At 53.4% G+C, this 13,219-nt stretch overlaps 1 protein-coding gene across 18 annotated transcripts in view; it reads right to left on the bottom strand.

Annotated features, from left to right (window-relative positions):
- The window catches only part of RAP1GAP (RAP1 GTPase activating protein), a 62,791-nt gene that overhangs the window by 37,412 nt on the left and 12,160 nt on the right, over window positions 1-13,219 (bottom strand). For 2 of the 18 annotated variants that reach the window (XR_004325389.1, XR_004325384.1), the window contains exons 1-2: window positions 11,406-11,596; window positions 9,278-9,313 (exon numbers count right to left, since the gene is read on the bottom strand). The exons of 2 other annotated variants lie outside the window; for them this stretch is intronic. Coding sequence is in view for 6 of the 16 variants with exons in the window: in XM_032495386.1 (XP_032351277.1) it covers window positions 9,278-9,313; window positions 11,406-11,449 (80 nt within the window). In the remaining 10 variants the exon portion in view is untranslated. Of the gene's footprint in view, window positions 1-9,277; window positions 9,314-11,405; window positions 11,602-13,219 lie in introns of those variants that run through there. 14 more of the 18 variants (XR_004325392.1, XR_004325385.1, XM_032495388.1 and 11 more) reach the window with 12 other exon arrangements.

The following is a 13,219-nucleotide window of genomic DNA, read 5'->3' on the forward strand; positions in this document are numbered from 1 at the left end:
ATGTGAAAGTACTCCCTAAGCTAGAAGCCACCAGCCACGTGCAGGGAAGTTTATGATCTTGCACGTGTTGGGTGGGTTGGGGCATGTGCAAATGTAGAGTGTGCAAAGGTTGATCCTGGCTGGATCAGAGGGCCTTGCCCCACAAAATCAGCAAGCAGGTGGGGTGACTGTCTGACACTTTTGCTGGGAGCCAGCATGGGGTTCTCTGCAGCGCTGCCTGGTGGTGCGAGAGGGTGTGTGCTCTGGATGAGGATGTAGGTGGGAGGCCTGGCAGGAACGTGAAACGTGGGTGGGAGAGAAAGCGCTCGTGTCTGGGGTGTGCGTGGGCTTGTGTGCGAGCATGTTTATGTCTATCACGTCATCCACCTGCCTAAAAGCCCCCAGTGGCTTCCCACCGCATGCAGGAGGGAGACTAGACTGCCTCACGTGGCCCATGAGACCCTGAGTGTCTGTCCCACCTCCAGGCCCTTGCACACACTGTACCCTCTCCCGTTACACCCTCCCCCATCCTCCCCCATCACACCTCACGTGCTACACTCTTACCCAGTCTTTCTGGAGCCCCCTCCACAGACTGGGTCAGGCTGCCCCTCAACCTGACAAGCTTTCCCAGAAGCCTGTCCTAGGCTGTCATGGGTCTGTCAGTTTGGTTTGCACTTGTCATGGTGTGATTATTAGATCACTATCAGTCTCTCCCACTAGAAATGGAGCTGCCTCGGGCAAGGACCAGATCAGTTTGGGGCCTGGCACACAGCTGATGCCCACTTACGATCTGCTGCACGAGTGAGAATCTATTCTATAACTCTACGTGCATGACAAAGCTGCGTGGACAAGAGTCAAGTCTGTGAACGTGAGCAGGGAAATTGTGCGTGTACATAGGTGGCATCCCAAAGAACCTCTGGCCCATGGCTGGGCCACATCTGGGAAAGGCTGGGCATTCTGTGGCTGGTGCTCAGGCCCAGGTTGCCTGGGGTGAGAGAGAAAGCAGGCCTAAGTTCCCTTGACCCTCTCCCCTAAACTCCCCCTAAAATAGTCAGGCCCAGGGTCTCTGTACCAGACTGCAGAATACTTCTGTGAAGGGGGCTCAGCCAGGTGGTCACCAGGCTGACCCCTGCCTGTGCCCTGCAGAGGGCTCCACCCTTGCTACCTGCATCCTATCTCGCCCGAGGTCCAACTCAAGCCTGGTCCTGCATGCCTGCCCTCAAAGCCCACTCCCTCCCCCAGGCCTGCCTCCTGGGCAGCAGTTCTTAATCTGAGAGAAGACGGGCCTCCAAACCCGCTGCCTGCTCAGCCGCCTTCCACCTGCTACCAGGAGTTGGTCTGGAATGTTCCAGACTTGGAATGGGGAAAGAAGCTTGTTCCCACTTCAAGAGCTTTACAGGTACTCAGCCCTCTGCCTGGATCACCCTTCCCACAGCCAGTTCCTTCCCATTCAGGCCTTGAGAGGCCCTCTCTGATACCCTTCCCACCCTCCCCATCACTTACTACTCATTTCCTGTCTGAAATCACCTTATTTGTCTGTTAGCTTGTTTTACATCTGTCTCCTACACTGGAGAGTAACTGCATGAGGCCAGACACCATGTCCATCAGGCTAACTGCTGTAGTCTCAGTTCTTACATGTTACTTCACACGTGGTAGGGACATGATAAGTATTTGTTGAATGACAAACAGCTAACAGAAGACTTGAAAGACTCCTGTGAGGTGAATATTGTCTCTCGTTATAGGTGTGGAAATTGAGGTTCAGAGAGGTTAAGTTTCTACCCCAAGGTCACACAGCAAATAGTCAGACCACATCAAGATTAGGAACCATCTGACTACACTAGAACCCCAGCACGTCAGGGTGTTTTGTAACTAATCTTCCCACTTTATAGATAGGAAAATGAGCCTCGGAGAATAAGAGTGCTGTTTCTCCAGGTTACTGGGTGATCTGAAAGAGTTGCACTGTTGGGCTGGGCTGGCCCTTTATTTTTTAAATTTATTTTATTAAAAAAAATTTGGTGGCTTAATTAGGTTTATTTATTTATTTTTAGTGGAGGTACTAGGGATTGAACCCAGGATCTTGTGCATGCTAGGCATACACTCTACCACTGAGCAATACCCTCCCCACCCTGGCCCTTTAAAAGCACCTCCTCACTCCTCTCATTCACCCTGAGGTGGGGACAACTAATAACCCTGCTGCACAAGGAAAGAAACCACGGCTCAGCCAGGGAGGCACTGCCCAAGGTCACCCGGCCAAGACTCAGCGCAGGCCCGGCTGGCTGCAAAGTCAGCATTCTCAGGGTCAGTGTCAAGGTCAGTGCCCATGGCTGGGAGCATGCTCACATGTGGGCAGGTCTCACCTCCCAGCAGGCAGTGAAATTCAGACGGCAGAGTCCACACCCTGAGTGATTCTGCCCCAACTGCAGGGCCTAGCTTGTAAGGACTACATGGCAAAGACCACTGGGGGTTCAGACTCTCTGAAGCACCCATAGGAAGTCCTAAAGATGTTGGTAAGGACATGAGCCAGTGGCTGCCTCTCCCACCTTCTGCTGCCAGATCTAGTTCCATCCTGTGCCTAGCATGTGCCACCAAATGTTTTTCTCCTCCACGTTGCTGACCTTCCACCTTCTCTTCTCGGAACATTCTGTTGGCACTGACCCTCCTTCCCCCACCACACACACACAGACACACTGCCACTTGGTTCACTTCAACTTGTTCTTCGGGTTTCAGTTTCTGGTTCACCTCCTCCAGGAAACCTTCCCTGATTCCCAGGTGTGGAGGAGGAATCCTTCTTTGACCTCTCAGAACTCCCCAAATCTGCCCCCATCAACACATATCACCCCCATTAGAACTGTCTCTTTCTTAATTCTCCCTCTGCCCTGGAACTCCACAAGGGAAGTGGCCTTGTCTATCATCTCCATCACCATGTCCCCAGTGTCCAGCATGGGGTTTGGTTGGCCCTTAGAGGGCATTCCCACATTAAATATGTGTTGAATTAATTTGCTAAATGAATGAATGACTGTCTTGGGAGAGACCCTGAGCAGAGGAAAGCTTTTATGGGGATTTGGGGATATTGGAAATGTCCCCTCCTTAATCACTTTGCCTCAAATAAGCCACCTCCACAGTGTCTAAAATTCTAGCACTAAAATTTTAATGAGTCTCTCTTTGGTTTAATGAGTCTTTTCTCTCAAAATGCAAATGCTCAGAGAAAGGGAAAACATCCACTGACTGCACAGAGTGAACTTATTTCGTTCTAAGTCCCCCATGGGGTAAGCAGTCTGGTTCACATTGTAATGAATAGTTGGAGGTTCAGAGAGGCAAAGTAGCTCAGGCAAGGCCACACAGCAAATAAAAAAAGTTGAAGTTGGTAGCTGAACTCAGATCTGCCTGAAAAATAGAACCCACATCTTTCCATGCACCACCCAAACAAAGGGATCTAAGCCTAGAGGCAAGCAGGGCCAACCAGACTGGGAACCTTGAGCTGCAAGAGCCGTCAAGGACCACTCTGCCTCTTGACTCTGCTGAAGGGGGCATGGCGAAACCGCCCAAAGATGGGAACTCACTTTCCAAGATGACACAGGAAAACGGCAGTCGCAGGATCAAAACCCATCTGGAGGAGATTTTCTCTTATCTCTTTAAGTTAGAGAGGCTCTTTCCTGGAAGAGGGGGTCTCTCTGGTCTGGAGTCTCTCCTAGGAGTGCTCTCTGCCCAGACAGTGGCCTTCCCTAGAAATAGGCATTGTCTGGCCTCATAGGAAGACAAGGAGGGACAACTAAGGGGGCTTCAAGGCCTGCACAAGCTGAGTCAAACAGACAATAAAAAGGAGGGAGGGCTAGGAAGAGTGACTGTTTAGACCAGAAAGAGTGGTCCTGGGGATATACAATCCCCATCCTTATCTCATTGAAGGGCCACTGCCTGGGGTTGGAGACACAGAGGGTGTATCTAGACTCAGGCAGCTGATTTTAAGTAAGGAAGAATTCTGACATCCATTTGAGCTTCCCAGCAGTGGAATGGGCTGCTTCAAGGGTAGTGAGCCTCCTATCACTAGGAGTGAGTAAGGAAGGGCTAGTCAAGGAGTTGCCAAGAGGTCATGATGGTCTCAACCAGGGATGGTGGGCTTCAACAGGTCTGTGAAGCCACTGAAAATAAAGGTACATTTTCCTCAGGAGGCCCCCAAAGTCTTCTTCCAATATTCAAAGGGCTTGTGAATCAAAGGAGGGTTCCTTATTAAGTGGGAGGCCATACGAGGGTGCCTCAAATATCTCTTCCATCTCCAAAGATTCTAGGAGACACAAGTTCTCTGATTCTAAGATTTTACAAAGCTAGGAGTCTGAGACTCAGTGGTTCTGCATGTCAGTCACTGCTGTTGTATCCCAACTCCTGCACTGCCTGCAAGACTCTCAGTCTAGACCCTCCCCTCTCCCCTAACCCACCCCTGACCTCCCTCTCCCACATCCCTCCAGCCATACCAGCTTCCTCCTTATTCTGGGGACACAGCAAACTCATTTCTGCCTCAGGGCCTTTGCATCTGCTGTTTTCTCAAGTAGCTCTTCTCATTCTTCTCTTTTGGTTCAGATGCCTCCCCTCCTCAAAAAGTCCTCCATGGGAGTCCTCCATGACTTCTTCCCTCCTCCTGCAGCTTCACGGTACAGGGTGATGTGCAAACTGGAGCCCAGCTGCTTGGGTTCAAATATCAGCCTTGCCAAGAGACCCTGAACAGGTTACTTGGTCCCTCCATGCCTCAGTTTCCTCAGCCCTAAACTGGGGATAATAACAGTACCTGCCTCATGGAGTTGTTAAATTACTGATTAAATCCATCAGTAATATGGAAAGGGCTTTGGAGCACAGCCCAGCATGCCAGGTAAGCTCCAGCTAAGGATCAGCTCTTGTCAGCATGTACTCTTGTTTTAAAATTCAACACAACCATCATAGTTTGTTTTTTGTCTATTTATAGACTGTCTCCCCTACTCCTTATTTTATACATTGAGTAAATTGAGGCTCAAAGAGGTACGGAACTGACCAAATCAAGCTCTCTGAAGATAGGGATAGCCTGTCTAATTTTCCACTGACTTCGCAATCCCTAGATCTGTGTCTGGCATATAGTAGGTGCTCAGTAGTTACCTGTGGCTAAATCAGTGATGAATAAATGACCGTGACTCCATTACTCTGAGGTTCTATGCAGCCAGGAGCCTGTGCCTTTAAGACTATTTCAGCCCGCCTCTGCCCACCCTAGTCCCAGATGACCATCAGCTCAATCAAAGTCCCAGCCTCTCTCAGAAGTAGCTGCTGGGACAGGCAGGCTGATGAGCTAGGGACCAGCATCCATGCCCCTGTCCCCTGGGGAACAACCTCACCTAGGCTGGACCAGGGGAATGAGGCAGGAGCTGCCCTGGCATTCACTTTGGGGGATCCCTGCCCAGAGGTATGGTGGCAGGTGTGGGCTCAGGAAGCAGCAGCTAGCTCCCCCATCCTGTGCTCTGCCAGCTGCCCACTAGGAGCCTGCCCACCAGATGCATAATAGATGAGGAGACCCAGTAGGTTGTGCCCGCCTGGCATTTCAGAGCCACTAATGAGGCCAGCCTCATGCTTCCCACAGCAGCACACAGGCCCCCAGGGCCTCCGGCTAAATGATTACAGAAAGGAGCCACCTGAGGACAGGGGCTGCCCACTGGAGCCCCCCACTCAGCACAGGCAGCATCCAGGAGAGCTAAGGCTAAATGTACAGGCTCAGGCTCATGGTGCTGCCAGTCTTGGTTCACCACTCACTGTGTGCCCCTGGGCCAGCCATGTCCCCTCTCTGAGCCTCAGATTCTTGATCTGTAAAATGGGAGATGGGTCGTAATAATCTCTACTTAGTAAAGCTGGTGTGAGGATAGAATGAAATAATTCAGATGAAGTGCTCAGCCCAAGGCCTGAGACCCAGGAAATGCTTCATATACGCGAGCAACTTGTCCCATTGCGTCATGGGGAAATAGCTCAGTGACCAGATGGGCCCTCCTGCTGGGAGGCCTGGGGCTGCGCAGTGACCTCTGTTTTGGAAGTATTCAGGATCATCTCACTGTCCCCCTCATTCCTTACCCCACAGCCAGGATTTTTCTCATTCCTGTGGCTTCCTCAACTCTGGCCAAGGTCCCTTCCTTGGCAGAAGAAAAAGCTGGATTCAAATCCAGCTCTTGCCAGCTGTGTGACTCTGGGCCAGAGCCTTCAATGTTCTCAGTCTTGGTTTTGGCCTCTAAAAGTAGGGACATTAAGGCAAACTTTCAGGATTGTCATCATGACTTAATGAGACCACCATAGTAAAATGCCCAGCACACCACTGGCACTTAATCCTTGCCAGGTCCTGCCTCCTCCTCCCAGGGTCCCAGCTTTAAGATCAAAGTTGACTCTCCTCTTTCCAGGGTACTTCCAGCTCCAGCTAGCCATTTCCTCACCCTGACACTGCTCCATCTCCTTCCTCCCCCGACCTTAAATGTCCAGCCCCCATTAAGGCTGCAGAACCAGAGTTATCCAGTATCCCACTGGCTCCTGATCCTCCCACTGAGCCTCATTCCTCTGACATTTGCACACTTATTCTGTGTTCCTCCACACAGATAACCTGCTGATGAAGGGCAAGGGATGGGGAAACCAGCCATGATCACGTCTGGCTTCTACGAGGCCTCACTGCTCCCTTAATTCAAGCCTCTACTATTAATCCTTTTTTAAAAATAGGTGGGGAAAACCCACACCCGCTTCAGGAAGCCCTCCCAGCCTACTTCACAAAGTTTCACCTGTTCCACTCTCTACACACATTCAGTTCAATCCCACAAACATTCATTAAGCATTTACTGGGTTTGGGTAGCTGTACAAGACTGTGTGGAGGACAGAGAGATGAGAAGAGTATAGTCCAGCTTTTATGGGACTCACGCTGAAAAGTGGCCCTAAGTCAAAAGTAATTCAAGCAACTCCTGCTTTCAAGGCCCTCAGAGCCTGTCTCGCACCTCAGTGTTAAGTGTATATGTTCAACTCACCTGAAGTTAACTCACTGAAAGATCCAATTCATCAAAGATTATCAAGTGGGGCTCCGAGAGAGAGAGTGACCTGCCCAGGGTCACATCTCTAGTATGTGGTAGAGGCAGATTCAAATCCACATGTGTCAGACTCTGAAAGCCATGCTCTTTCCACTACCTCAAGAATGAGCATTAATGTGTGTTCTACAAGAGTGATAAGCAGAAGGACTAGTTCTAAGGAGAGAAAAACAGGGTATGGGGATCAGGAAAGAAACACTCAACAAGTGGTGATAAAAATGGGCTGGAAGTGTGGTGAAGGCTCGTGGAGATGGGAGGAGAGTGTGGGTCAAGAGGAGGGACAATGTGAGCAAAAGCCTGGAGGTGGTGCTCACAGGGCCACATTCTCATCGATCAGAAATGCAGGGCATGGGAGAAGTGAGTCCCAGGCTGGAGACAGGCCTTCAATGCCAGGAAATCATAATTAATAGCTAGAGTGACCTCCATTTAGAGCAATAACTGTATGCCAGGCACAGGCTGGGGCGTAACGGAGGGCCCAGGGGCTAGCACCATGGACAGCAGCTCCGGTACAAGCGGCCATGGGGCAAGGCATTGTGGGTAATAGGCAAGTTCTTGCCATTTCAGAACCCTACTTTGTAAGTGTGTCGACTGAGGCCTGAGATGGGAAGGGAGTTGCCCAAAGTCACACAGTAGTTTGTTACTGTCAATCTTAGACCCTCATCTCTGACTCTTCATTCAGGACTCCCTAGAGTGTTCCCTAGAGTGAACTTTCTGGATCACCTCTCCATCTTCAAGATTTCGCTCAACAGCATCTCTCACTGAGACCTGCCCTGTGGCCTGGAGGCCCTGGGACAAAGTGACTGAGAGTCTGGGTTCTGCACAGACAGAGCCTGGAAGATCAAGATTCAAACCCCAGCTCTGCCACTAACTGTGTGAACTTGAGTAAGTCACTTCCCCCTTCTGTGCATCACTGTTCTCATCTGTTAATTAGAGCTAACTCAGGGACATGGGAAAGATTGTGTGAGGTGATATGGTTCAAGCACCTAACAGTACCTGGTGCACAGCAGGTGCTGGACAAATAGCAATTGTTGGGTTATTACTATTTAACTCCTTGATGGAAAAAGTGTCTTCCTCACCTCCATCTGTATTACTTCTCACCCTAACCCTGCTCTGGGCTTAGATTATGGCCTTGCACATAGAAGACACTCAAACTGACTTTGCACATGGTAGAGGCACAGCAGCAGGAGATACAACCCAGAGAGGGAGAGTAGCTGGTCCCAGGTTGCACAGAGAGCATCGAAGGAAAATAAAAGGGCAGGCCCTGGAGCTCAGCCCCTGGACACCCTGTGTGCCTCCTGCCCCAGTGTGGCTTCCAAGTGGGGCTCTGGCAGCAGGTAGGGCAATGGTGCCAGACAGGAGTCATCTAGCAGCTGGGGGGTGCTGCAGGACCTGGGGACCCCGTGAAGCCCTCAGCAGGGGCAGGAAGTAGGAGCCAGAGCCATTGCAGGCTCTCCTGCTGGAGTTGAAGTGGCAGCAGGAGCAGCCAGCCCAAGTACTGCTGGTTCCAGAGAAGCCGGGAGGCACCCGCCTGCTGGGGCATCTGGGTGCGGTGAATCCCGAGGTGAGGCTACACCTCCACCCACTGCTTACAGTGCTGGGGAAGCTGTGGATGCTCCCTCCTCCAGAGAGAGGCAGCCTCAGACACAGGAAATGGGCTGGAGGAGGGGGTTCTGAGGTTCTGTATGGAGTGGGAATGGAGGGCTTGGGGGACAGCAAAAAGGCTAAAGGCATCCCTAGTGCAGCCAGGAGCCACCATGAGATGAGGTTTTTTTTTAAACAATGTGCTATGAAGTTTAATTAACCAGTACTGGAAGGAATAGAAAAGAGAAAAGGAAGGAAACAATTTCAGGAAGGGCCTACATATGACAGGCCCTGTTTCGATTTTTTTTTTTTACAGCTTTATGCTCTGTTAAATAGGCATTTTAATCCCCATTTCACAGATGAGAATATTGAGGTTCAGAGAGGTACATGAATAGCTGAAGATCACACAGGCAGTGGCAGAGCTAAGATTTAACCTAGTTTGCCTGCCTTCAAGGCAGAGCTCCAGAAAGAATTGTGGGGGAGACCATGTGGGGCAGCAGAGCTAGTAAGAGGTTCTGCCCACCCTGTCACCTGCAGAGGATGGATGGAGGCTTGGTGGGGTCTGGTCTGGCATTATAGGGGATGATAGTGATTTGGGAATGTCCCCAAAGTTCAGCCAAGCAGCCCAGCCCCTCCCAAGGACCCTCAGTACTCACCACACACTTCGGCGAGGGGTGAAGGACTTGTCCACCCTGAAACACAGCAAGAGGGCCAGCAGGTGAGGGGGCAGCCCCTTCTTATCAGGCTTTGGCCAGCACATCAAGCCAACCCCAACTCACCACCACCTTCCCAGAGGCGCCTGGAGGAGGTACTGGTGCCTGATGCAGTCATCATTCCCCGTAGGCTGAAGGGGTCCTAATGTCAGATTAGGGACATGTGAAGGCATGGAGTGAAGGAATAAGGAAGAGAGGCAGCATTGGGGATAAGGGGGTAGGGAAGCAGGGGCCCAGGACCATGCTATGGGGTGGCAACAGGGGTGGGAGTCAGCATGGGAGATTCTGTAACAGGTGGAGTGGGACAGTGACTACAGCAGTTTGGGGTCAGAGCAACAAGGTAGGGGTGTGGCTGGGGCCAATTTAGAGTGTTTCCAGGCAGAACTGAAGAGTGTGGGTGTTTATAAAGATGGACAAGAAGACCACCCTCCCCACTCCCCCAGTGGCCTGCCTCGATCCTGGAGCTGGAGCTGGAGCTCACTCACATCCACACGGGGGGCAAATGCCTGGGAATCTGGGAGCAGAAGACCCATGAGGATCTTCCCGTCCTGCCCTGCCCACCCCCTACCCCCACACCCGGCCCCTCAAAGCAGAGCCAAAGAAAGACCTCAAGCCTCCAGAGTTCAGGGACTACTCCCAGATATTGTCTCTCCCAAATCCCTCCAGGTCCGGCCTCAGGAAGAGTAAACAGTCTGTGCCCCTTCCCCGAGGTTCTGCTCATTGCCCTCTGAGGGCACCTTGGGGTAGAGCTGGCTCCATCCTCCTGCTCAGCTGGGGGCTGAGGGGCTCAGCTGTTGGGACAACAAACAACTCCTACCTCCTTGCCAGAGGCCAGAAGAGAATGGGAAAGGGGCTCCAAACCAGACTCTGCCAGCTAAGAGGGGGATCTTCTGAAGAAACATGGCTGGGGTCTCCCAGGGATCAGCTAATGTGGACTCTGCACATAGGGAAAGTGAGGCCAGAGAGGCCAGGACTTGCCCAAGGTCACACAACAGAACGCAGCCCCACTCCCCGTGCTACCTCTCGGTGTCAGGGGACCAGGAGTCTCAGGGCTAAACCCAGGCCCATGGCCTGATGGCTGGCAGGGCCCTAGGCAGGGAGGGCAGCCCTCTTGTCTCACACCCCACCCAGCCCCTCTGCCAGGGTCCCCTTGGAGGTTGAGTGTCCAAAGAGGTGACACACCTTGGATACAATTCCTACAGCTCACAGACATGTCCTGCACCATTACATGCATGAGCCCCAAATGCTCTGCACCCAAAAGGTGGGTCCTGTGTGTCCCTCTGACCGCAGGGAGTCAGGGCCTGGTGAAGATTATGCAACTAACTACTCGGCCAGCCAGGAAAGGGGTTCTGGCCCTTCCTTACAATTTACCAAATCTCTGCGCTTCCTAAGGCAAGGATTCTCCCAGCCCAACTCTGCACCGCTCTGAGGTGGGCACTTAGAGTCAGGAGGGAAAGTGACCCCAAGTTGGGCCAGCCACCACTCTGACTACTCCCCTCCACAGGTCTCCAAGCCAAGGCAGCCAGCAGCCCTGGGAGGAGGGTGTTCCTGAGAGCCAGGCAGCTCTAGCTAAGGACAGCCCAGGTGCCCAGGCGTAGGGGTTGGCGGGTGTCTGCTAATGGCTTCTAGGTTCCCTTCTTCCAAAACCTCAATGCAGGGCCAGAGCAGCTTCAGGGGCCAAGTCCCGGGCTCCTGCAGGGCCTCCCCGAGACCTGCCTCCTCCCACCCCCACTACCTATATGCGCACCCAGGAGTGCACATACACAGGCCCAGGCTGCCTGTCCACATACAGTCACATAAATACTGTCACGCACTTAGACACAAACACAGAAATGCCCACGGGCACTCACGTTCCCACACGTGCACATGTGCACGCAGTCGGAGCACACAGGAACACACACACACAGACTGACCGTACAAGCTATGCACTGACATCAAACAGCTCACACACAAGCACAAATTCACAACTACACAATTCCCCAAACCCAAGGCAGACACCGGCGGGCGCGCGCACCCCTATGCACGCGCCCCCTCACCCCCGCGCAAGGGCGCCCCCACCCGGTGCACCTACCCTCCGTAGGCCCCGAAGGTGAAACTGCGCTTCCGGCCGCTCATGGTGCCGCCGCCGCAGCCGCCGCCGCCGCCGCCGCCCGCCCGGCCCGCGCCGAGCCGGAGCCGCCTTCCCCGCGCCCGGGTCACCTTGGCAACCCAGGCCGCCCCGCCCCCGGCCACAAGCCCAGGGATTGTCCGCGCCCCCGCGGGCTGCGGGCCAGCTGCCGGGGGCAGCCGCGCGCAGAAAAGGCCGCTTGTTCGCGCCGCCCTCGGGCCGGAGGCGGGGGTTTCGCTGGACTTTCCGAGCCTGGACCTCGGGGCGGGGAGGCGGGAGGGGCGGGCGGGGCCTCGGCGGTGGGGGCGGAGGGGGAAGCGGTTAGGACGAGGCCAACCCTTCACTCCCAGACCAGGGCGTACCGGGTTGCAGACCTTCTGGAGGCAACTCTCTCTTCCATCCCCCCTAGAGCCATTGGGCTCTGTCGGCGAATCTGCCCCCTCCCCCATCACGATGGGGAGCTCATAGAGGGCCGGCTCAAGAATTTGGAACCCAGGGTCACAATGGTCTGCACTGTACCTCGAATTTCTCATCTGTAAAATAGAACTAATCTACCAGGGCCCTTGTGATGATGGAATAAGTTCATATTTGTAGCGTGCTCAACCCGAGCCTGGCACACAGTAAATGCTCAATAAATGCCAGCTACCAGAGTGCTGCACTGTGAGTCAGGAACTCTGCTCCTGAATGAGTGAAGGAAGGAGCAGAATGCCCAATAGCCCTTCTACTGCCCACTCTCATTCCCTGCCCCACCCCAACCCCCACCGCAAGAGCCTCCCTTTGCCCGGGTAAGGAAGAAGAGAGCAGGAATGGAGATGCTCCACCTTCTTCATGAAAATTCATCCAGTCTCCTTGAAAATTCACTCAGCAACCTTCTGAAGGAAACTGGGCTCTGAGTCCTTGAGCCGGTCATGCATTCACTCAACAAACACTCTGAGTTCTTCCTCCGAACCCAACTCACAGTCCAGTGCTCCACCCCACAGGAAGCTGTCTTTAATGCCCCAAATATGTGTCAGGAGGCATGGGACACTGGCCCTGCCCCCAGAACTCACTCACCCCTCCCAGAACACTCACTCTGCCCCCTACCCCTGCAGTCAGGGAGGACCCCAGAACCTTGAGGTTTTCTATGGAGTTTTCTGTTTAAAGGGACTGCAAGGAACAGATGCAGTTGGGGGACGAGGGAGGAAGGATGCCCAAGGGCACAAGGATAGGGCGGCAGGGTTTCTTCAGAAGCCTTTCAGGAACTGTTCCGCCTGGGCCCTGAGCCAGGGCTCAGCTCTGTCTTCCCCAGGGAAATGGTTGGTCTGGGTACAGGGCTCCATAGTTTGCCTCACCCAGGCAGGGAGTGGGGCGCAGCAATCTTCTCATTTCAGACATGAAGAAACAGAACTTGGCTCACAGCAGTTACTTCTCTTCTGGGGGGGGGGTCCCCCTCCAGCCCCTCTCTCTGCTGCACCCTGGACCCCTTCTCCTCTCCACACACTCTGGCGGGTGGAGAAACCCTCAAGAGCCTCTTGCAGAGTTCTGAGCCTCAGCAGGGCAAGCGTGATCTCCTCGGCCCTAAAACCACCCCCTTGGTTTGGTGCTCTGGAGCCAGGGCTGGGCTCCTTCTGCTCTGGATTCCTGGGCAGCATGGGACATCCACTCCTCACAGGACAGTCTGGTAGTACTCCCAAGGGGCAAACCCTAGGCGTGCTGAGATCGGCCCGAGGAAGGAGGAAGTGTTTCCTTCCTAAGTGGTAGCAGCAGCAGGGCTGCCCAGTGAGTTGAGGTGGAGGGAA

This window comes from Camelus ferus, chromosome 13, assembly GCF_009834535.1.
Source record: "Camelus ferus isolate YT-003-E chromosome 13, BCGSAC_Cfer_1.0, whole genome shotgun sequence".
Classification (NCBI taxonomy): Eukaryota; Metazoa; Chordata; class Mammalia; order Artiodactyla; family Camelidae; genus Camelus; species Camelus ferus.